Below are 25,187 nucleotides of genomic sequence, written 5' to 3'. Positions count from 1 at the left end.
TCACAGATCTAGAGAACAAACTAGTGGTTACCAGTGGGGAGAGGGAAGGGGGTAGGAGACAATATAGGGATAGAGGAGTAAGAGATACAAACTATTAGGTATAAAATAAGCTACAAGGATATATTGTACAACACAGGGAATATAGCTGATATTTTATAATATAAATGGAGTATAACCTTTAAAATTATGAATCACTATATTGTACACCTGTAACTTATATACTATTGTAAATCAACTATACTTCAATAAAAACAAAAGAGGAGGGGACTGCTTTCCAGGTGTGGCAGTCTGTGAGCACTGGAAAGCCTTGCGCTTTAAAGGCTGCCCAGAGCAGACCTACGGTAAGCCTATGCTTTCAAATGGAAATGTTTATTTTCTCTACCCAGCACTTGGATTTCATGCAAAAGCTTTATCAAGCTCAGGCCTTGCAGATCTTGTCTCTAAATGCCATTCACCAGTTTTCACCTTCTGTGCTGCTATCTTGGTGCCATCTGCAAGGAGAAAAACACTCTCAAGTCTGCTCTTTTTTATGCTGTAAACCTCATTTGTTTGCAGGCAGTCCTGCCTCAGGCATAAGTTTGGAGCTGGGACAGGTGGAATCTGACTTGTTTGGTAACCCCACCTTTCCCCCAGTTCTCCCACTGGGGGCCTGATATTTCTCCCCATTAAGGTCTCAGAACTTTGTCAGGGAGGATAGTGGAAAACTGAGAAGGAATGCAGAATGGTTGAAGGCATCAAATTTAATTTGAAGATTGATTAATAGGCCATGGAGTTTACTTGTCTTATACAAATGATATGCAAATATCTCTGTGGTTGTGATAGGTGCAATGAAGCTGGACTGGTTACAGAGTGACTCTGGCGTCTAATTTCTTATTTTCTTCCTGATTTAGGCTGATTCAGGGCAGGACTCTTTCTCTTTGAGGTTTTGTGTGTGTGTGTGTGTGTGTGTGTGCGCGCTTGCTTCCATTTTACAAGATTTGCTGGGGTGTCATCAAACACAACTCTGATCGTGAATTTCTATTAAAAAATCTGTTCTGGTTTCCCACTAACTGTGGGATAAAGTCTAAATGCCTGGCATTAAGGCCCTTTTATGATCTGACTCCAATCAATCTTTGCAGCCGATCGTACCAGCTTCCCTCTGTGTACCCCACAGTGTCCAGCCAAACGAGACTACTGGTCATTCTGGGAATGCATTCACTCACTCAGAATAGAATACCCTTCCCCTCACCTCTGCTCATTGAAATCTGACACAGTGTTCAGGATCCAACTCTAATGCCACCCTCTCCATGAAGTTCTTCTCTCCCTTCACCCCCAAGCAGGAATAACCTCTTCCTCCTTCATAACACCACTCCTATTTTTTTTAATGATGTATCTTTCTCTATATTCTTTCACTTGATTCGATTGAGAGCTTCTTGAGGGCAGTTATAATGTTCTCATTCATATGTACATACCCCAGATTTGCTCTAAAGAATGCTCGTAAATATTTGGCTTTTTGGTAATTGTTAAATCAGCTGAACTAACCACATGAGACTGAGACTTAGGATTTTGAGAGTTCACCTCTGCTACTGACTTGCTGTAGGAAAAGGCAATTGAACTCTTCTTTCTGCTAAGATGGAGAGAGGTACCTTTGCTCAGGCCAATATCACTGTGAATTGGAGTACCCATGTGAAAGCCTTTTGAATGCTCTGGAATAGTGTTGTCTACATACTGCATACAGTATTAATATTTTCAAAGTTAAGACAATTCTTATTCAGAAAGTGAAAATCATTTCTAATTATACTCATGAAATGTATCCTCTCCTATCACCTTATCTGAAGGCAGAAGCTTGTATTTGTTTTTAACCTGAGGAAATCTCATGACCCAGTGGGTTAATGACTGAGCCCAAGGTTGAACTTAGAAATTCTTCCAGGAAACTTTTCTCATCTGACTGTGTTGTGCTTGCCTCCTGGCCATCTCTAAAGCCCTGGGAGAAGTTGTCATTAAGGATTTGCATGTATGGTTTCAGATCATCTTCCATGTCAACTTCCTGCCATCATCACTATCTTTCATTCTTGTTGTTTAGGTGGAGACAGAGATCCAGCGTGTCTCGGAGGCATATGAGAATCTTGTGAAGTCCTCCTCTAAACGAGAGGCCCTGGAGAAAGCCATGAGGAACAAGCTTGAGGGCGAGATTCGGAGGATGCATGACTTCAACAGGGATCTGAGAGGTGAGGGGGCTACTTCTGAAGCAGGGGCTCCTAGGTCTTGTCCAGACCCCTAGGATGGTCAGCAAATTTCAGGGCACAGACCAGGCTAGGCCTTTGCGACTACAGCACTGTCTGGTCCTAACCTTGCTTAATCAAAGTGAAACGAGCTGATGTGTCATCAGACAGTATCTCTCCCGGGTTTCCTGGACTCACTTGGCCTGCTCCCCAGTCTGTGCTACCTCTCTTCCTTTCCAGGTTTAAAGATTCTATCATAACTTTGATGCTCTTTTTTTCTGGGGAATGAAAGATATCATGTATTCAGGGCTGGATTCCTTCAGTAGAATTGGAAATGTGCACTTAGGTGTTGTCAGTGAGGAGTGAAAGTGTTAAGCTACTCACCTCCTCCTCCTCCACTATGGGCTAGTGTTGTTTTGAGATCCATATTTGCAAACCTAGGTCTGTGGCACCCATTCCTGTGAAACTAGAAGAGACAGGCTTGTTTTGCCCAAGATCAATATTTACTGAGGCCAAAGAGCACGTGCTTGGAAGTTTGTACTTAGGACCCTGTTAATTGTCTTAATTCCACAGAGCGTCTGGAGACTGCCAACAAGCAGCTTGCAGAGAAGGAATATGAGGGGTCAGAAGATACCAGAAAAACCATCTCTCAGCTCTTTGCAAAAAGTAAGTCTGAAAGCTTCAGCAGCAGGTATTAGTGTGTGGGTGGGAGTGAGGTGTACGAAAAGGTCACACCGTTCTATTTAGCCTTCTAGAACAGCCAGGGCAGAGTGAATGTCATCTAAGGATTCTTTTTCCTGTTCAAGCATGAAGTTGGGAGATTGTGTTCTTTTCTTCCTGGCCAAGATGGCTGTTTGCCACATAGCATGTAGTCACATCAACATAACTCCTTCCAGGAGTTCCCATTGTGGCTCAGTGGGTTAAGAACCCAACTAGTATCCAGGAGGATACGGGTTCAAGCCCTGGCCTTGCTCAGTGGGTTAAGGTTCCGGTGTTGCTGCAAGCTGGGGCGTAGGTCACAGACATGGCTCAGATCCTGCGTTGCTGTGGCTCTGGCATGGGCCAGCGGCTACAGCTCCGATTGGACCCCTAGCCTGGGAACATCCATGTGCTGCAAGTGCAGCACTAAAAGGGAAAGGAAAAAAAAAAACCTCCTTCTGCAGTAAAACAGAGAAGCCCCTTGTTTTTGTTTGTTTTTTGTTTTATGTGTAGGTCGCAGACGTGACATATGGACGTTCCCATGCTATGGGTTGAATCGGAGCTACAACTGCCGGCCTGTGCCACAGCAACAGCAACGTGGGATCCCAGCCTCCTGGATACTAGTTGGATTCGTTTCCACTGCCCCCACATGGTCCTTCCTTAACGATGAAGTCTCCGTGTGTTGGTTCTGGAAGACGTGGGATTAACATGCATAATTGATGACTAGTGCTGGGAATAACTAACCTGCCCTTGGGGCTCCCTCATCCACTCTGTACTGTGTCATATCATTACGTGTTGGGGGATTGCAAGGGTAGCTAGAGAGATACTGCTGTTACAGCCCAACCTAGTGACTCTGATTGTGGAGTTGGAGGGGTTGGGGGAGGGCAGAGCTATGTCCTCCTCCTAATAGTGTTTCCTTTGTCTGGAAATACTCCTAGGACCGTGACAATGAATTAATCCTCCTCTTTATCGGGTCTTTAATGGACTCCACCCAGCGAGACAATGCCTCATTCTTCCAATTGCCACAATAAAACCAGCAATAAAAGCTCCACAGTGGATGGAGTCCATAGGGAGAATGAGATGGGGGAAACAGATGATCTTCCCTTACTTCTGCAGATGCCCAGAGCTGGTGTCCCCTAGCCCCCAGCCTCTGGTTATGCAGTTGCCAGCTGGAGTAGTGCTTGGTGGGGACTTGTCAGGCCCCATCCTCACTGGGCCGCCACATGACCCTTTCAAGCCATTCCATGCAGCTTCCAGTCAGCTTTTACAAGTTTGTTTGATCTTCACTTACAATATCTTCCTGAGTTGCTCTGTTGTGCTCTGGCTTCAGAACTGGGGCTTTTTTTTTTTTTTTTTCCTTCCTCGTTTCCCTGAGCCTCCTGTTTCTTTGTCAGTATTTCTTAGAGGAAGGAATGCAGTTTTTCTGGTGTCATCAGTGCTTCATGTAAATTGCTGTGAAGTTGCTTTCGTGGTGGCATGGTTACCCTGGAAGCCACTTTGGTGAGAGGGTGGCAGCCCCCCAGTATAGTACAAAACAAAACAAACAGAAAATGTATGGATTCTTGGCCCTGGAGCTGCTACTTCACACTTCTCCCCCTCCCTGTGTGGAGATGGTATTCAGGTGTCCTAGGAGCTCCACTGCTGGTTTATAAAATGTGGTTATTAACTGTATTAAACTGTATTAACAGCAGGGTGAAAAATTGTCAGATGGTTCTAGAAGAGGAAACTGGACCCCATCTAGTAGGCAGAGAAGAGGGCATGACTTGCGTGGTTCCTTAATTTCTTTGGCCTTCAGGCATCAACAGGGTGCCACATGGTGGGAAGTATGTTGCGAGCCAAGAAAGCCCTCTTGAAAAGGTCCCCTAGACAGGGCAGACCAGCCCAATTGTACGAGAAGGAGGTCTGGAACAGTAGAAAGAGCTAGAACAAGCCGGCCTTAAGTGTGGACTCCACCCCTTACTCACCAACTGGGGAACCCAGTACAAGTTACTCAAGCCCTTGGAGGCTCCATTGTGTCATATGCACAATGGAAGAGAGAATAATGAAATACCCACCTTATGTACAATATTCAGTAGGCAGTAAGTATTCAACAAATGTTTATGTCTTTCCAAGGCACATCTGAATAGATACATAAAATCAGAGTGGGAAGGTGAGGCTGCCTTATTAAAGGCTCTCCTACCGACTTAAGTATCACCGTCTTGAGAGGAAGGGCATTCTACCTCCCAATGAGAATCAAAACTGCTTGTTTGAGTTTCTGACATGACGTCTGTCCTAGTTAAAAAAGGAGCGACCTAGAAAGGCCGGGGGCGGGGGGAATAACTTCCTATGTCATGGTCACCTGTAGCTACGCTGTGATCCTGGATTGACCTGTTAGAAGACCACGTTAGTGAGTAAAGGGTGGGATTTGTGGTTTTATACATTCTATGACATACCACTTTTAGATCAATTTAATACACTGTCATGAGGAAACAGTGGGAAAATTTGTAGTGGCTCTATTGCTCATTGACCGATACAAGACCGAAGAAATAAAATAGAAGAGACAAGCTTACCTATTCTTCTGACATAAGTGTGTGTGTATTCTTTATATTATGCTTTGCACAACACTTTTTACATCTACTTGTGTGTGGGGGGGGATATACTCTACTTTGTGTTATACTTTCCACAACACATGTTACATCTACTTCCTCATTGCTTCTGCACAACCACCATTGTTAAGTGACCTCTGAATTTACACAGCGAGTTAGTGGTAGAGCCAGTGATAAAGTCCAGATCTTGGTGTCCTGGTTCTTGTCACTGTGTGTTAGAACACTGGAATATCTAGTAATGGGTATGATTGTCAGTTTTGCTCAGGTGAGGCTTAAAACCAGCCCTGGAACGGCAGTATTGATATTTCCTGTCTTGATAGATAAGGAGAGTCAGCGGGAGAAGGAGAAACTGGAAGCAGAGCTGGCCACTGCCCGTTCTACCAACGAGGACCAAAGGCGACACATTGAAATCCGAGACCAGGCCCTGAGCAACGCCCAGGCCAAGGTGGTAAAGCTGGAGGAAGAGGTATGTGTAGTTTTCTAAGTAAAAGATCTGGGAAACCAAGGGTACTGGGGGCTCCCCATTGAGGTGAACTGGCAGCTGTATCATCCTCAATAGGAAGGTGCCATCTCCTACTTCTAGTTATAGCTGTGCTGATATGAGTGGACTTTGATTCCTTTTCTTTTCAAGTTTCTTCCTTTTGCTCCAGAAGAGAAGATCACCAAGGTCAAGGAGTAAATTTCATTTGTTCATTCATATAATAAGCTATATCTTGCAGTTCCCGTTGTGGCTCAGTGGGTTAAGATCCCGACATAGTGTCTGTGAGGATGTGGCCTCACTCAATGGGTTAAGGATCCAGCGTTGCTGCAATCTGTGGCGTAGATGGCAGATGTGGCTCAGATCCAGCGTTGCTGTGATAGGGCATAGACTGGCAACTGCAGCTCTGATTTGACCCCCCTAGCCCGAGAACTTCCATATGCCACAGGTGCAGCCCTAAAAAGAAAAAAAAAAAACTATCTATCTATCTATCTATATTCCTGCTCTTACAGGACTTTATAGCTTTATTTCAGAAGAGCTAGAACATGACTCCAGATATTTTAAAGTACTCCAAGGATCTTGAAATCAGAATGGTCCTTGTCTCTGCATGTTCAGTGAGAAATTGGTCCTCTCAGGCAAAAAAAAAAATGAATCTTGATGGCTATACTCTTTTGGTTGTATTTATTTTGCAGACTTATTGAATAGAAGCAGTCTTGGGGGACTTGGGACAGGATGGGGTCCAGGGACAATTTACAGTTTATGGCAGGCCAAGAACTGTGCCTCAGCTCTTCCTGGCTAGCTTCTGGAATATAGATTGTGGTAGGGTAAAGGTCTTCGTCATTTGCGAGCAAGGATAGGGCCTTTCTTTAACAAATCCAAGGGCCTCCTGAACTACTAAGCATCTGATTAATATGTATCTGTTTAGTCTCAATGTAGATGTTACTTGGTTGCAACACTAAACAGTATTCATGTGAAACAGAGAGAACTTTGCTTCTGGCCTGTCATTAATCTTGGATGTCAGTTGTCATTGTATTGGAGTATTACTAGTTCTTAGATGTTTTGTACTTAAGGCAAAGGGTGTGTTCCAACAAAAAATGATGCTAAAGTGTAACTTGGTAAAGAAAAATTCACATCTTACTGACTTCTTAATTGTAAAACTTGGATTGTTTTAAGAGAAAAAGCAGCCTCTATTATAACAGGCTGAAATCTTTATAAACTTCAGATTTTTAAAAAGTGTTTAGGGACCAAGACTTAAGCATTCTGGCTATTGTATATGAGGTATCTTTCCTACTTTCATTCATTGCCTGCTTCCTCTACCTCAGTAAGAATATTCCAGGTCCCAGGAGTTCCTGTCATGGCTCAGCGGAAATGAACCTGACTGGTATCCTTGAGGATGCGGGTTCCATCCCTGGCCTTGCTCAGTGGGTTAAGGATCCAGCGTGTCCATGAGCTGTAATGTAGGTCACAGACATGGCTTGGATCCCAAGTTGCTGTGGCTGTGGTGTAGGCTGGCAGTGTAGCTCTGATGCAATCTCTAGCCTGGGAGCTTCCATATGCTGTACCTGTGGCCCTAAAAACAAACAACAAAAAAGAATATTCTAGATCCTAGAGATCTCCTGACTTACACGTATCCTTTGGTTTCTTTTGTGGGTGTTAAAAATGCATGTTGAAGCTGTATTATGGGTCCATACCTTCCTGTTCCTTTAATCCAAAGTGTTTAATTGTTAAACTTCAGGTTGTATAGAATCAGGCTCCATCGGTTGTCTTGATCAGAAATAACTGTCAAGTGGTTTTATTGAAAATGAGGGATACTTGTACATGCCTGGTGAGAGGTCTCAGGATCTTAGCACATCCTGTAGCCTTTCGCCACACCTCCTAAATTCCCTTCCTGTCCTTTTTGGCTAGGAAATCATAGAGTCAATTATAGGACTGGGATAAGACTATTCTTTTAGAGAAGGGAAAACTGAGAGACCCTCTGAAAAGTAGCTTGCTGGTGGTCACATGACAGGTTTTGGGCAGAGCCAGGAATAAAACTGGAATCTCATGACTCTTCAATCCCTAGACCCTGCTGCCTGTCTCCCCATCTGAGTCATCCTTTGGTTCTACTCCCAAAAAGAAAATGTGGGCGCTTGTTCAGATTTAGTAACCTCTGCATCTTTTAATTTGGAAAAGAAGATGCTTTACCCATTGGGCCCCTCTTTTTCAACAGACTGTGTGAAGCTTGTCCAGACTGCTTTGAGATTGGGGTATGTATATATACAGCCCCACTGCCCCTCCAGGACCCGAGCCCATCCAGTTGGACATAAATGGAGACAATGACTTTGCAACCATCTTGGTTTGCAGTGTCTGAGGGCTGAATGGTAACTAGTTGTTAATCATGGAAATAATATACATGTATGGAGAGGATGTGAATCTGTAGTTCCCACTGGGCAGCCCTCACTAAAACAGTTGCCTGAAATATACTTCTGGCTTCAGACTTCTGAGGCTTTTCTGGGCATTTATTCCAGAGATTTTTAGTCATTTTTCCAAGGCCTGGCTCCAAAATATGTAGATTTACAATTTAAAGAAGCAGCTCTAAATATTGAGCTAGGATTGCACGATGGCATCTAGTTAGTGGCCAGATATCTCACATGAGCTTGTCAATTACTGTTCATTTTTTTTACTACTCATCTAATGTGTTCTTTTGCATGGAGTCTCCTTGTTGGGAAATTGAGTTGCTGTTGCTAAAGGAGGTGGACCATTTAATGGGGAGAGCAAGCTGGGAACCTTCTACCCTGAGGACTCGCAGGGGCACACCATGTGATGTCTTCCAGATTCTCAAGCCCAATCACCTCTAGCACATACAGGGGCTTGAAACCACACCTTGGGGAAAATCCACTGATTTCTATTTTCCTTCTTGTTTTATCAGCCTATCAGAGCTGAGTTTGCTCCTGGGTGGTGTTCGTCCTATCTTCTCTATAATGTTCAAAGGAAAACATTCCTTTCCCTTATCCTAAAGTACAGGAGTTGATAACTGAAATTTTGCTCTTTTTTTTTTTTCCTGTGACTCAACCCCTCTTAGGTCTCATTTTTCCTGGGGTAAAATTTTTAAGTATGGAATATTAGGGAGGTAATTAAGGTGAGTAGGTAGCTCTGGGACTAATCTAGCAAGGAGTGTTCATTAGGATGCCCTCACAAAACAAGTGAACATTTCTAAATCGAGAGCAGTATTCATGCATAGAAAATATATCCCTCTGTGAGCTGGAGATGGCTCAAGTAAGGTCACGTTTGAAGGCAGAGAGGTAGGTCAGATACCTGCCTATGTCTCGTAGAAACAATTTAATTATGGCTTACATATGGCATCATGAATTTTCCTTAGAGGTTCTTCCAGGGAAGACCTTGCTTGTCTGCTGGGCAAATACGAATTAGGAAAACTCTCCTAAATTAAACCTCTTTTCTAGAGAGCATTTTCTTAGGTCACTTAAGTTTAACTCTTTTGCATTGCATCAAGATCATCAAATTGAGGAGTTCCCGTCATGGCGCAGTGGTTAACGAATCCGACTAGGAACCATGAGGTTGCGGGTTCGGTCCCTGCCCTTGCTCAGTGGGTGAAGGATCCGGCGTTGCCGTGAGCTGTGGTGTAGGTTGCAGACGAGGCTCGGATCCCACGTTGCTGTGGCTCTGGCGTAGGCCGGTGGCTACAGCTCCAATTCGACCCCTAGCCTGGGAACCTCCATATGCTGCGGGAGCGGCCCAAGAAATAGCAACAACAACAACAAAAAGACAAAAAAAAAAAATCATCAAATTGATACATATATTGAATCATTATGTTGTCCACCTGAAACTAATGCAATAAGTCAATAATATCTCAATAATTTAAGAAAAAATGTGGCCAGGGAGCAATTATGACTATGGTAATGATCTGAAGGCCCCTGCATGTATTCATGTCTTTCTCTTTATAACATCCTTATTTAGATACTTTTCCTGAAATCCATTCCATCTTTCTAAGCCTATTCAGTCTCTTGCCCATGATGCTTTCCATTCACTGTGCTCCATACAGAAATGGTGCCTCAGGCTTACAGAGAACTTTTCTCCTGCAATCGCAACTTCCTTCCCCTTCCAAGTTCAGCAGAGATTCTCTCACAGACCCTGCTCCACTGGCATCGAAGGGGTATGGGATCTTGCCAGGAAGGGGATAGCACTCTTAAAGAATAGACCTGGTTTTTTTTTTGGAGGGGGGGTGATTCACTGTGATCCAGGTCTTGCCACCAATCTGCAGCTTATGTAGCAGGCAGCCAGCCGAGGTAAATGGTGCCTTTCCATCCCTGCCTTTATCTTTCGGGACACGGAGGTCCTATTGAAGTGGAGGCTCATTAAACGCCAAGTCAAAAGAACTCTGTGTCCTACAGCAACCATGGTATTCTCCCATTCAAAGAGACCTCCCTCTGCCCCCCACTAATTTGACCTCACTGGAGAGTTTCGACAGATGCCTGGCATATCCACTCACAAGGTTCAAGGCAGCCCAGGCTTCTGGCTGGCTGCTGTCTTCTGATGATCCAGAGCTGAGCCACTGCTTGGGTAATTGTTTCAGGGATGGTGGGAAAAAGGCTCTGGCAAGATCAAAGAGAGAAGATGCTGCGGGTGGGCTGCTTACAGAGCAGAGTGCACAGGAAGGGATAGAGCGGAATGTGGGAGGGCTGGCAGAAAGAGCCAGTGAGCCTTGTTCTTTGGCTTTAGTCTAGATTGACAGCCACAGAGATGGGGGGGGAGGGGGAAGGCCCAAGTGTTAACCTTTTCTCAACTGCAATGTCTGGTGGTGATTTACACATGGCAGTGAAAACTCTTAGTGGTGGCACATTTTTCCAGAGCCCTTTGGCCACTCCACTCAACTCTCCAAAACTGTTTAACTTCATTTCTATCATTGCTTTTCATGGCTGACACTGTCTCTTATTTCTAGATCTCTTGCCACTCATTTGGTTTGTCTTTTGGTTTTAGAGAGACGTAATTTTCTGCTGTCACGCCTGTCCACACAGCACGATAACTAGTCTCCTTCTTTCCCAATATTAGAGGAGGGTTTTTTAGGCATAGATATTTCTATGTCTAATATAAAACAGTCCTCAAACAGTAGGATTTTGTTGGTATAGGTTAAACTCATACAGTGGTTATGATGGATTATAAATGTGATGTAATATCTGAGGGTATGAATTATGTGTGCATTGAGAGTATTGGTGATAGCAATTCAGATAAAATACATATCTACCCAGGAATCTTCCAAAGTATTCTGCTGATGTGTCATTGACTTATTTGAAGGGCATTACATCTAAGGATGATATTTCCCATATTTATGGCAGCATATTTTCTTTGAAGTAGGTATATTTCTTTGAAGTAGGTATATTGCTCCACTCGATATAGGAAATTATGCCCCCACCTCCAATAGAGGTGGGGGCCACCTCTCACAACTTGATTTTCTCAGTTTTATCTATGATTCCGGCTTTTGAAATTCCAAAAATGAAAGCCTTGGGTAGTGTTCTTTAGTTTCCTTAACAGAATGAACTTCATTCCCTTGGTAGCAAGTTTCTAGAGGTGGTTTTTTTACTCTTCAATTCTTTTAATATCCACCAGTGGACCACAGCTTCTTGGCAGTGGACTCAGGCAACTTGCTAATACCAGGGTAGTGTTACCAAATTGCTTCAGACGGAGCTCTTACTTGGAGCCGTGGGCTCCTGGGTAAGGCTAACTCAAATACAATCAAATGAAAATCACCAAAGGCTTATGGAACAACATATAACTTAGATGTATGAAGGAGAGGAACAAAGAAAGTACACTTCAGTTGTGACATTTGTGGCAATATGAGTGTTTGGAGTTCTGGGCAGTAGAAGGGAAGATAAAAAAAAAACAGATATAATGAAGGATGCCCTCTGTGATATTGGACTTAGTCCTGTATTATTAATCTCCATGTCCTTTAGCCACTGGAATGTGTGTATATATGGTGTTCATCTGGCTAATAATAATAGTCCACCCCCTCTACCTACCCGTAATTATATTTTGATGATTTATTAAGACTTTATTTTTTTAGGGCAGTTTTACATTTCCCCCAAATTGAGGGAAAGGTAGAGAAGCTTCCCATATACTTCCTGCCACCACATAGGCACAGCCTCGTCTATCACCAACATTCCCCCCCCCCGAGTGGTAAATTTATTACAACTGATGAGCCTTCATTGATACATCATAACCACCCAAAGTCCATTCTTTACATTAGCGTTCACTCTTGTAGTGTACATTCTTTAGGTTTGGTGAATGTATATAATTACAATACAATAATGGATACAAATGGATCCATTATTATGGTATCACACAGAATATTGTCACCATCGTAAAAATCCTCTATGTTCTGCCTGTTCATCCCTACCCCATATCTTTTTTAACCTTTTGAAAATATTTCCAAATACTTAATATATCCCCATTATGAACATTGAAAATTTCAATAGATTAGGAAATCAAAAGTGCGGAGTTCCCATCATGGCTCAGCGGAAACAAATCCGACTAGGAACCATGAGGTTGCATGTTCAATCCCTGGCCTCACTCAGTGGGTTAAGGATCCAGCATTGCCGTGAGCTGTGGTGTAGGTCGCAGATGTGGCTCAGATCTGACATTGCTGTGGCTCTGGCATAGACTGGCGGCTACAGCTCCGATTAGACCCCTAGCCTGGGAACCTCCATATGCCGTGGGTGCGGCCCTATAAAGACAAAAAAAAAAAAAGAAAGAAAGAAAGAAAGAAAGAAAGAAAAAAGTGCAGACAGATAGTACAGTTAGCAATCAATCTAGAAGAAAACCCAGATCTCTTAAGTCCAAAATATCCCACAATATGCTTTGTCCACCAGTGAATAAGTGGAGAAGGTTAGTGGTTAAATCACTTCCTTACAGATGGCTGAGACAAATGGGTAGCTTTAGGGGCCCTAGAAGTAATTTTGTATATAGCCATCCTTTAAAAAGTAAATTTGAAAGACATCTGCAGTTGTTGGAAGGAGGGAAGAGATGCCATCACGTGGTATTCATTTTCAGGGATCAGATTTTCCTGAGTCAGAAGGGGGTTAAGAGATCTGCCAAATGCTTGGGAATGGGTTCAAATTATTGCAGAAGTGCAATGGAAAAACATGATTGATTGAGCTCAAGAGTATTTGCCCTATTCTTCAATAGGTTGCCTTCCTGCTGTTCTTCCTCCCAATTTTATGTTTCCCCTTTAAAATCTTATCTCTTAATAAGAATGATTTGAAACCCTTATCTTGACTTGCCAAGCAAAGTAAATATATTTATGAATGTGTTTATTGTTTTTACATTTCAATGTTATAGCTAAGCTATGCTCTGCTCACTTTTGTTCCCGTATTTGACAGTTATTTAATATTAACTGGTAACTAAGAGTGTAGTGAAGAATGAACTAGAACTTAGGAGAAAGATGAAGGAAAATAGAAGGGCTCTACCCTTAAGCGGCTTATGGGATACTGCCCTCCATTGGGGCAGGGGCTTTGTCTTACTTCCCATGGATTCACTGCTGTTCTCAGATAGTGAATAGGGCCTGGCATGTGATAAGCATTCAGTAAATATGTGTTGAATGAATGACTGAAGCCTCACATGAACAAAATCTTATAAAATGCCTGCTAATAGAGTGCACATAAGAGGCTCTAGGGAAAAGCAGCAATCAAGGTCAGGTAAGATTATTCTAGGAAGAACTCCTGGTGAGTTTAGTAATATGGTGAGGAAGGATGAAGAAATGAACAGACTAATATGAAGGTTGACCATTTACATAGTAGGCCTGGTAGAATTATAAGGCAGTAGGAGCCTAGAACATTGATAATGGCATTTTAATAGACATATCGAGGTTGGACAGGGGACAGTGAGACAGTTGATTGGGGGTGAATTGAAAAACACCAAGTGGTTTAAAATATGGATGAGAAAGAATAGCTCTGGCCGAAAGAAGTGAGAGAGGGAGGTATAAAGTTAGCTTGGGTATATAGTTGAATGGATGTGCTAACACTAGATTGTTTTTGTCCTTAAATAAGGCAGTGAGTGCCAAAATGTACTCCTTGAGGAAGTCTGTTGCAGCAACTGTATGCCTGATGGGACTGATTTTGCCTGTGTGTGAGCGTGCGCGCGTGTGCACGCGCTCTATTCATCTGTGCCTATGAGCTTCTGTGTAGCTGGGAGAGGGCAACTGAAAGTAAGGAGCTCTATTAGATTATTATACTAATTTACTTGTGAAATAAGGACTTAAACTATATAGGCTATAGAAATATAAGGAAATGAAAGGCTATGAGAATTGTTAGAATTAAAAAATAGTGAGCATTGGGGTTTGTGTTGTGGCTCAGTGGTTAACGAATCCCACTAGGAATCATGAGGTTGCGGGTTCAATCCCTGGCCTTGCTCAGTGGGTTAATGATCCGGTGTTGCCGTGAGTTGTGGTGTAGGTCGCAGACGCGGCTTGGATCCCACATTGCTGTGGCTGTGGTGTAGGCCAGAGGCTACAGCTTCGATTAGATCCCTAGCCTGGGAACCTCCATTTGCCGCGGGTGCAGCCCTAAAAAAGAAAAAAGACACACACACCAAAAAAAAAAATAGAGTTTAGATAGGGTTATCAAAGGAAAGAGGGAAGAAAGAATAATTCCAAGATTTGGAGACTGGAAAAACAGGATCAATGATTTATAATGACTAAACTATTGAAAGGATATCATTTTGGAGAAAGATGAAAGTAGTCTGGGGAACATTGTGTCAGAGTGAGAAATCTTGCCCTCCGCTAGAGGTCTGTGACTAAAGAGAGCATAATAACATGAAAATCTGAATATAAACAATTGTCAGAATTGTGGCATGAAGGAAATCTCCAGTAGTGCTGAAGTATAGATCAGGATTTCTCGACCACAGTGCCTGTGACATTTGGGGCCAGATAATTCTTTGGTGGTGGTGTTGGAAGAAACTCTCCTGTGCACTGCTGGGTGCTGAGCAGTATCCTTGGCTTCTATTCACAAGATGCCTGTAGCAACCTACCCTCAGATGTAACAACCAAAAGTGTCCCCACACATTGCAAAATGTTCCCTGGGGGTAAAATCACTCCCAGTTAAGAACCATCAGTATAGAGATAAAAGAATAAACTACCATAGATTGGACCTTTGGGGTACAGCAGGAGGTGGGGATGAAATTGGAGGTGGGTCTGAAAGATCAGGACAGAGTTCCCATCATGGCTCAGCAGTAATGAAGCTGGCTAGTATCCATGGGGACACAGGTTTGATCCCCGGTCTCACTCAGTGGGTTAAGAATCTGGTATTGCCATGAGCTGTGGTGTAGGTTGCAGACACAGGTTGTATCCCGAGTTGCCGTGGCTGTGGCGTAGACCAGCAGCTCTAGCTCTGATTTGACCCCTAGCCTGGGCACTTAGGTATACCATGGGTATGGCCTTAAAAACAAAATAAATAAACAAACAAATAAATAAATAAATAAATAAAAGATCAGCACAGAAAGTAGGGATGATTTAAGGAACCATGTTAGGAGAATATAGAATTGGGGAAAGCAAGGGAAGAGGGGCTTTGACAGGTTTTGAAAGTTGTCATTGGGGAAGAAAACTTGAATGGATAGAATGATTTCCCCATTCATTGAATATTCAGAGGGACTTTGGTTTAAATGATGATTGACTGGCTTTTTGTAGGGGTCTGTGGACACTGGTCTCTAGACCTGAGCCACTACCTTGGCTTTAGAAACTTTTCAAGTGAACTTTCACTTCCTTGAACACTGAAGACAGAAAAATAAATCATCTAGGATCCTATGGAGAAGACACACATTATTTGTTCTGTCTTGTTACAGGTACATACACACAAACTAAGGCAGGACTTTTGTTTTTACCTCCAAGAATGTGCCTATACAGAATTGAGAATTCTGGGAAGGTCAGCGCCCACAACCCTTGTGCCATTCAAGGGTCAACTGAATATTCATATATATACTCAAAGATACAACAATCTTTTTTTTTTTGAAATGAAATTTTATGTAGAACCCTCAGTATAAAACACATAAAAGAGGAGCCATTTGATACAATTCACCCATCATCATGGCTTCTGAAGCACTCCTTAGAACACTAGGACTCTGGAACAAATCCCAGGACTGGGGCCTTATCTATAAAGGACAAGATGATAAATATTTTGTTTGTGGACCCTACAGTTTCTTTTGCAACTGCAACTGCTCGACTCTGCCATTATAGCAGGAAGGCAGCCCTAGCCAATATGTAAATGAATGGGCATGGCTGCCGACCATTTCGGTTTGCTGGTACCCCAAACGCCCCTCATTTTTTACAAGTGAAGACTCTGAGACTCTGAACAGGGAAACAAATTGCCATTAACAGCAGAGGTAGGACTGGAACCTAAGTCTCCTGACTGCCACCCTGTTCCTTTACCTTTCAATTTGCTGTCAGAAATTTCTGATGTGAGTGTGTGTGTATGTGTGTGTGTGTATATGTGGTGAGGAATGAACTCTGCCTAAGTGTCTTGAAACAGTACCTTTGACCATAGGTAAAGTATTTCTCATAAAGTCGAGGTGCCCTCCAAATTGGGTAATTTTGAGAGAATATGGTGTCCTTGGAGCTACTCAGTACCCACTTCTAATTATATCTCCAATGAATGGCCTTGCCCTATAAAGATATCTGAAACTCTGTTGCAGGGAGGGTTTGCCTGGTGTTACATGTCTCCCTGGGGCAAATGGCTGTGTTTTTAATGTCTTAATTGATGTGATAATTAGTTAGTGAGATAATGAGAACCATGTCAAGGCTATCTGGAGTGAATGTTCATAGTTGAGAGGACTAGAGCATGTGTGATTTGGCATGAACTTTTTCTTTAAAAAAGAAAAACAGCTCTTGAGTAGTTTTTATACCAGATCCTCTTACTAAATAAGCGCTTCACTTGTTATCTCATTTGATCCTTCTAGAGGTATATCACATTCTCATCATCTCCATGTTATTGATGAATGAGTAAATGGAAGTTCAGGGAGATTAAGTAGCTTGCCTCAGGTTGCATACCTAGTGAGTGAGTGAGCCAAGATTTGGACTTGGGTAGCCTGAGGCCAGAGTTCATGACCTTAACCATTTTACTATATAGTCTCTCTCTTTACCTACAAGGAACCACTGAGTTTCTTTTTTTTTCTTTTTCTTTTTTTTTGCTCTTGCTTTTTAGGCCGCATCTGCAGCATATGGAAGCTCCCAGACTAGGGGTGGAATCAGAGGTGCAGCTGCCGGTCTATGGCACAGCCACAGCAATGCCAGATCCGAGCTGTGTCTGTGACCTGCACCTCAGCTCATGGCAATGCCGGATCCTTTAACCCACTCAACAGGGCCAGGGATCGAACCCATGTCCTCATGGGTACTAGTTGGGTTTGTTACCGCTGAGCCACAATGGGGAACTCTACCACTGACATTTCTGATGGCATCAGACAGTGAAGTTGCGGACCCAGGATGTCCTAATTACTGATCTAACATTTGAGAGGCTTAGCACAGGATATAAGTTTATAGAGGAGAGGCAGAAAAGAAAAGGGGTTTTACCATGATGAAAGTAAAGGTGAAGCATATAAAGTCCAGTACAGTAGAGGAGTTTATAAACCATATAGACCTTTGTTCCTTTCTATGTATAGATGAGATCTAGAAAACATAAAATATGTAACTTAGAGGATAGCTGATTTTGTTGATTGCATCTTTCTATGGTCCTGCACTGATAAAAGCCAACACTTGTCCTTTCTTATCCTAAATTATCTAGGGATTAAGCACATACTAGGTGATCCTGATATGGGTGAGCTGCACTCTTCTTTTCAAAAAAATTTTTTAAAATTTATTTTCCTTTTTTTTTTTTTTTTTAAAGGGCTGCACCTGTGGCATATGGAGGTTCCCAGGCTAGGGGTCCAGTCGGAGCTACAGCTGCTGGCCTATGCCACAGCCACAGCAATGCAGGATCCAAGCTGTGTCTGACTTACACCACAGCTCACAGCAACATCAGATCCTTAACCCACTGAGCGAGGCCAGGGATCAAACCTGCAAACCCATGGTTCCTAGTTGGATTTGTTTCCGCTGTGCTATGATGGGAACTCCACGCTTTCTTCTTTTAAAGGAAATAGAAGAATTATGCCAACAATAGTGGTCCTGGGTACCTTGTGGAAAATCATCCCAGTAGCAAAGCATGATGGGCTTCTTCTTGGTCTGCTTTGTGAAAGTTGTCAGCCTTCCACCAACTCAGAAAACTCTCTGTGACTTTATTGCTTTTCACTTCCAGAGGCCTGCCTCAGTGATTTCTGCTAGGGATGCTTTAACTAAGACCTGGAGGGTTCCTTTCACAAGAAAGTCTGGGCATGGAGAAATCCACCTGACCCTAGGCTGCTTATTTTTCAGTTCTCTGAGCTTACATTGCAGTACTTTACCATCAAGGCAAGAACTGCATGCTATCTAACTTTAATTGCTTTTAGGTATAACTGCTGTAAGCCTCTGTAATTATAGTTAACATTCTCTGCATTAACATCGCACTGCTCCCCTAGGGTTTTCAGAGCAATTCACAAATAAATGCATTCAATTTTAAATAGCTCATAAGGATTATAGAACCCAAAAGGTGAAGGATAGAGGATATTTCCTGCTCTCCAATTATTCAAAGCTTAGCAAATAGGAAGGCAAAGGCATCCATGGCCTAAAGGTCTTGATTGCCCTAGTCAGCATTATTACAGATAGTTACATATCCCAGGAAGGAAAGGTTTAAGCTTATTGAGAGAAAACGAGTGGCAATTCTTGCTTGTTTTATTTCCTAGGAAAATGTCTAAATGGATAGAAGCATTTAGACTCATAACTTGCCTCAACTGGTTTACAAGGCTAGATTGAACTAGGCCTTGGAATGAAAGGAAATGTCAAGAAGTATAACACACATTTTTAAAGTTTTCCTAGTCACTTAGGCAAAGCAAAACACATGTCTGGTAGGAAAATAGCAGTTTTCTTCCACCTAGAGGAAGTTCAGCAAATTCTAATTTGGAGAGAAAGCAGTTAAAGACAAAGAGAGTTTCCCCATCAGAACACACCATTACTATCTGACGGGACTTTCTAGATAGCCATGATTTGGACACATTACCATGAAAGAGTTACCTGGTTTCTGCAATGAGGGAGCCAGGTTGGTCCTGGGTCCTCGACCCCAGCTTAATGGATGTGGGCAATGAAGGTAATGTAGGTAACCTCTTACATTGCAGCTATCTACCTAGGTATCTCAAGGGTTTGAGAATTTGTTGAAATGGTAGAATTGAGCTGAATTCTTGAATTTCCTCTTGACCATGTTATCAACAAGATTCTCAAATTTAAATCCTAATAGTGAAAGTATCCCTAGCTTCAGCTTCCATGAAAATGATAATAACAGATGTGACCAGCTTGGAAGAATTACTGCTTTAGAAAGAGTCCATGAGTTGATTTTATTAGCAAGAGGGGCGTCCCAGCAAGTGTTATGAGTAGCATCATCTGCTCATAACTATCAAGTTGGGAAAGCTGAATTTTCCATTTCTTCTTAGGTGTGGAGGGTATGTATGCCTTCTGTAAAAACTCTTAATTCCTCCTCATTCCTTCATTCCACTGCAGTCAGTGGTTTACTGTGATGGGATTTGCCTCGTAAGTTAGAAGAGTACAAACAACTCAAATTCTTAGTCCCAACCTGCTTTTCTCTTTGCTTTTGGCTATGGTTCATAGGTTTGCAAAGAGGAAGAGTCATATTTGCTCTCATTTAGACTTAGATTTGATTCATCAGTTTGCGTCTTAAATATCTTTAAAGTTTAAATGAAAGTTGAGAGATAACGGTCCACTGTTATACCCTCAGGCTCCTGAGTGGGGTAGAAATCGCAGAAGACCTGTTTCTTTTAATAAAGAACTAGTGAGGCAGTGCTGATCAATGAGGAGACTAAAGACATTTGAACCATTGCATGGCAGCTTCGCTTTTGAGGAGCAGAAACGTTCCAGGAGAGCAGTGATTATATTGCATAATCACCAGGACCGTAGAGTTCAAAAAGACAATTCTGGCCTCCTTGTAACTTCAGTAGCTGACTACCCTTTTTCTCTCTCTTGGAGAGGAGACAGCTATATAAAGAGCAGTAGGCTGGGAGTTCCCATTATGGCACAGTGGAAACAAATCTGACTAATATCCATGAGGATACGGGTTCCATCTCTGGCCTCACTCAGTGGGTCAGGGATCAGGCATTGCCATGAGCTGTGGTGTAGGGTGCAGATGCGGCTTAGATCTGAAGTTGCTATGGTGTAGGCTGGCAGCTGCAGCTCCGATTCAACCCCCTAGCCTGGGAACCTCCATATGTCATAGGTCTAGCCTTAACAAAAGAAAAAAAAAAAAAAAAAAGAGGAGTAGGTTGCCTTTCCATTCCAAATTAAACTCTTTTCTCTGGAGAGAGCCCCTCTTTTATTTTTTCAGCATTCCTCTACTATCATGACCAAAATAAGATATGCATTCTCTCAGAGTATTCCAGTTCAGAGTGAAGAAGAGCAGAGGTGAGGACATCCACATCCGTAAATGGGAATCTTAAGAGCTTGCCATCTAAGACAGATACTACTGATAGAAACAGACCTGGGAGGAGTTCCCGTCGTGGTGCAGTGGTTAATGAATCCGACTAGGAACCATGAGGTTGTGGGTTCGCTCCCTGGCCTTGCTCAGTGGGTTAAGGATCCGGCATTGCCGTGAGCTGTGGTGTAGGTGGCAGACTCGGCTCAGATCCCAAGTTGCTGTGGCTCTGGCGTAGGCCAGTGGCTACAGCTCCGATTTGACCCCTAGCCTGGGAACCTCCATATGCCGTGGGAAGTGGCCCTAGAAAACGGGGGGAAAAAAAAAAAGAAAAGAAAGAAAGAAAAGAAACAGACCAGGGGCAGACACAAAGATGGGGAAGGAGGGAGAGGTGGAAAAGGAGCTCCTAATCCCTACTCTTTGCGACTTTCTCTATATGATAAATATAAGGAAGCCTGCTACTCATCATGAAGGACCTTCTTGCCATTCATTCTTTTCTGGAGCTGGACACGAAGAGATCTAAACCCAAGACTGGATTTGGGGGCTGTATAACTGACCCTGTTGTTCCCTTTCCTTCCCCCTTGGAACTCTCCAAACCTGGATTTGCAGCTGAAAAAGAAGCAAGTGTATGTAGATAAAGTGGAAAAGATGCAGCAGGCTCTTGTACAGCTGCAGGCAGCATGTGAGAAACGTGAGCAGCTGGAGCACCGTCTCCGGACACGACTGGAGAGAGAACTGGAATCCCTTCGAATCCAGCAGGTAGGGGGAACTTAAAATTGCTCCCGATTGCTACTTTCTCAGATGGTGTCTGACAAGAAAACCAGAAGCACACACTTGCTCATCTTTAGGTTATTGGCCCCAACTGATCTTACTCCATAGTGCATCCCAATTATAAACACAAAGTCTGCTTCCTTAGCTTCCTATGGCAGCAAAATCCTTAATGCCTCTTACCTTGCTCTTGGGGTTTTCATAGGAACCCCAGAAAGAGTAGACCCTATAAGAAGTGAGGATGCTCTAAAACAGACTCCTGGACATTTTAGGATAGAAAATAGTCTTTAGAATCATTTGGCCATATACCTCCTCTTTTAGATGAGAGAAAGTCAAGACCCAGGAAAGGTTGCATGACTCATTTAAGGTCACACAACAGGTTTAGGGGCAATGTTGAAACCAACTCCTAGATTTTTCATTTCCGTTTCTATGCTAAACCATGCTGGCAGGCAGGGATAGTGATTTTGAAATCACTGACCCACTTTCTAGGCAGCATGACACTTTGATATGGTAGGCCCCTTTCATGGTCAAGGGAGTCCCATACGCAAGCCCAAGATAGAAAGTCTTGTGGCCTTAGGAGGACATCTGAATTCCCCTTGCCCTTGAATCAGAATCCAAACTGCAAGGGCTTGGGCAGTAATTCTTCACAAGACTGAGGGATCTTCAAGTGGAACTTGGCCACCACAATTCTTCTCTCACTAACCTGAGGGGTCCCGGCATCTCTTCCGACAGCGCCAGGGCAACTCTCAGCCCACCAACGTTTCAGAATACAATGCCGCTGCCCTGATGGAGCTGCTTCGTGAGAAGGAGGAGAGGATCCTGGCCCTGGAAGCTGATATGACTAAGTGGGAGCAGAAGTATTTGGAGGAGAACGTGATGAGACATTTTGCTCTGGATGCTGCAGCGACTGTAGCTGCCCAGAGGTGAGTAGCTGACCAGGTAGAGTCACTGCTTGAAGGGCATGGGTGGTGAGGACAACAGAAAAGTGACTGATTAATAGTTTTTTTCCAGCATTTTCTCTGCCGTAATGTTCTAGTTCTTGTTTCTCAGTTTCTTCTTAAGTGTGTAGTTGGGTTTTTGTTTGTTTCTTTGTTTTCCTCTGGTTATGGAGTGCCTGAACGACTGTGGGGTCAGAGGGTCAGGGATCTGAAAATTAAAGTGACTTCGGAACTTCCTGGAGTCATAGTTGGGCTTTCCTCAAGAGCCAGAAGAATTGCGAATGGGATCGACCAAACATTTGCACACTTCCTTCCCCAGAGCCACAGGTTCTTTCAGCCACATGTGTAGGTTTGTTTAGCCCCAGGACTGGCATGAAAGTTTCTCCAGAGAAATGCCACTCAGCAAGTAAATGTCACTCAGGAGTGGCTACTGCTATTTGATAGCTCTGGCTTGTCCAAGGTATGCCAAAGGCTGTGCTGAACACGAATCCATCCCTGCCCTTTGAGCAGGTCTATATTTGAAGCCCACATTCTCTGCCTTCATGAGTTGATCACATGGAAGCAGTCACATTCCCTTTGGTAAGGGAGAAAAAGTGGCAGGAGGCTTTTTAGGGTTCTGCCTTTTATGTGTTCCCCCTTTCATGTCATAAACATTTATTAGCGGTCTGTGGAGGACACAGTGCTCTTATCCAGTTTGTCTGTCTCGCTGCTGTTTATAATCATCATCTGGGAAAGAAGGAAACAACAAAAACTCAATTCAGGAGTTCCCATCATGGCACAGCAGAAACGAATCCAACTAGGAACCATGAGTCCGTGGGTTCGATCCCTGGCCTAGCTCAGTGGGTTAAGGATCCAGCATTGCCATGGGCTGTGGTGTAGGTCGCAGATGCAGCTCAGATCACGTGTTGCTGTGGCTCTGGCATAGGCTGGCAGCTGTAGCTCCGATTGGACCCCTAGCCTGGGAACCTCCGTATGCCACGGGTGCGGCTCTAAAAAAAAGCAAAAAAAAAAAAAAAAAAAAAAAACACCCACTCATTTCAAATCAGGATATGATGTGGATGCTTGGAGATACAAACAGAGCCATGGTCTGGAGTTGAGTGTCTAAGGCAGGCTGTAACATGTTGTACCCAGAGAGGTCTCTATCCAGAAAGTTACTAAAAACCATGGTGTTTGTTTTTAACATTCTCCTCAACACGGTGAGCTGGCAGGGTCTGGAAGCGCTTGCCAGACTTTGGGGCTGGGATATGTGTGTGGAAGGGGTGGTGGAGACATTTATTTTTGAGTCCTTCTCATGCCAAATCAGGGGGAGGTCAGTGCTTGAGAGTTGGACTAGTGGTTCGTAAGCCCACTCCCTATTCCCCAGGAAGGCATCTTGTATTTCTCTAACATGCTCTGTCTGTTTCCAGATACCACCTATAAACCTTAAATAGATTGAAATTGCTTGTGCCTTGATTTTGAGGTCTTCATGGGCTTTAGCTTAGGTGTCTTTTTCTTTTTTTCTGAGAACGCTGTGTTCAGGACATGGTAACATAGTAACACAGTGCACAGAAGCCCCAGCTCTGCTAGAAGATGGTGGAGAAGTTGTAGGCAGATTAGAAGCAGAATGAAGTGTAATTTTAGCTGCTGCCTCCCAAGAAAACATCTGTGCCCCAGTGCTTGTTCAGAGGTTACTCAGGAAGCCCTAATGCTAAAAAGGAGATGGAGGGCAATTTTGTCATCTTTGGGCAGAAACTTAGAAAGATAATAGATCCTGAAGGTGTGCAGTGTGAGAAAATGTTGGAAATCCAGGGTCTTGGTACAGGGAAGTTCACTGCTGAAACTGACTCCAGAAAAGACTCTAGGTCAAAATGCAGAAAAGCTAGGAGGTTGTCACCAGGCAGGGGGGTGGGAGGTGGGGTGTATGAACAATCTACCCTTTTCCTTCCTCCTTGGAGGGTTTTGACTATTGAGGGGACCCTTTTAGATGGATTTCTTTCCAGAATCCCTTGGCTCCCATAAAATAGATTTAATTTAAATTGAATTCCTTTAAATCACCAGGTAGAAAGTTTCCATGTAACCACTGTTTTCTGTAAAATATTCATGCTTATCATTTAATATGATAAAAAGCAGCCAGTTCCCACCTAGTAGGAACACTTTGTAATAGTTCCCCGGACCGACATTCTGTATCTGGACTGTGTACCTTTTGCATGCCTATTAATCCAACCCACAGGAGAGACTGAGAGATTGTATTCGAATTCCTGTAAAATAAAAGAATTGGATGAGGCGATTCCTCCAGATTCTTCTATTTGTAAGATTAAACTATTTTTCCACAGAGATGGATTTCCTTCTCCTTCCTTTCTCTCTTGATGGAATTTCAAATTTGGAAATTAACATTCAGAAAACCTTATTTCAAAACCTGTAGGCTCTTCTGCCTTTCCTTCTCTTGGCATTGCTTTTTGGTCCAGTGATTCACTTTCCTCCTCCCAACCCTAAATGCATTGACCAAGGTTCTGCTCTTTGCCCTTTTCTGTAGTATAAGCTTTATATTCTATTTTCTTCCAAAATAAGTTTTAAGCACCAAGGATCTTTGCTGCAGATGGAAAATCCTCAACATATATTTGAGTAATGAAGGAAGAAAAAAAAAAGAAGGAAAAAGGAAGAAGTAAAAGAAGGAGGGAAAAGATTTCTAACTCAATAACTTAAATCCCTAAGTCTAGCACACATTTTAACAGCCTGTCTTCCTGCTACTATCCCAAACTTAATTTATTCCTAATGCAATAGCTCATAGGCAGATAATAGATTGCACAATTAGGAAATGTTGCTTGAGTTGTATCATTGGCAGTTGAAGGATTTTTTTCAATTGAAGTATCATTCACCTACTTAAAAACCCCCTCTTTCAAGTGTATGATTTGACGAATGTCAGTAATTGTATACAATAATGTCGCCACCACCACAATCAAGGGGTAACTCCATCCCTTCCTCCCATGCCTGGCCCCAGACAACATCTGGTTTTTGTC

General features: G+C 43.1%; 1 protein-coding gene across 7 annotated transcripts in view; it reads left to right on the top strand.

Annotated features, from left to right (window-relative positions):
* AMOT (angiomotin) overlaps positions 1 to 25,187 on the top strand; it is a 65,868-nt gene that overhangs the window by 28,014 nt on the left and 12,667 nt on the right. For all 7 annotated transcript variants that reach the window (XM_021080791.2, XM_005673837.4, XM_005673836.4 and 4 more), the window contains 5 exons: positions 2,063 to 2,207; positions 2,775 to 2,867; positions 5,806 to 5,951; positions 21,095 to 21,244; positions 21,986 to 22,176. In XM_021080791.2, the coding sequence (XP_020936450.1) occupies positions 2,063 to 2,207; positions 2,775 to 2,867; positions 5,806 to 5,951; positions 21,095 to 21,244; positions 21,986 to 22,176 (725 nt within the window). The remainder of the gene's footprint in view (positions 1 to 2,062; positions 2,208 to 2,774; positions 2,868 to 5,805; positions 5,952 to 21,094; positions 21,245 to 21,985; positions 22,177 to 25,187) is intronic.

This window comes from Sus scrofa, chromosome X, assembly GCF_054392235.1.
Source record: "Sus scrofa isolate SSC_HxYL_T2T_F1_AM1 chromosome X, Sscrofa_HxYL_maternal_Yorkshire_Landrace_v2.0, whole genome shotgun sequence".
In the NCBI taxonomy this organism is placed as follows: domain Eukaryota; kingdom Metazoa; phylum Chordata; class Mammalia; order Artiodactyla; family Suidae; genus Sus; species Sus scrofa.
The sequence above is the reverse complement of the archived record's forward strand: the minus strand, read 5'-3'. Positions and strand labels throughout refer to the sequence as shown.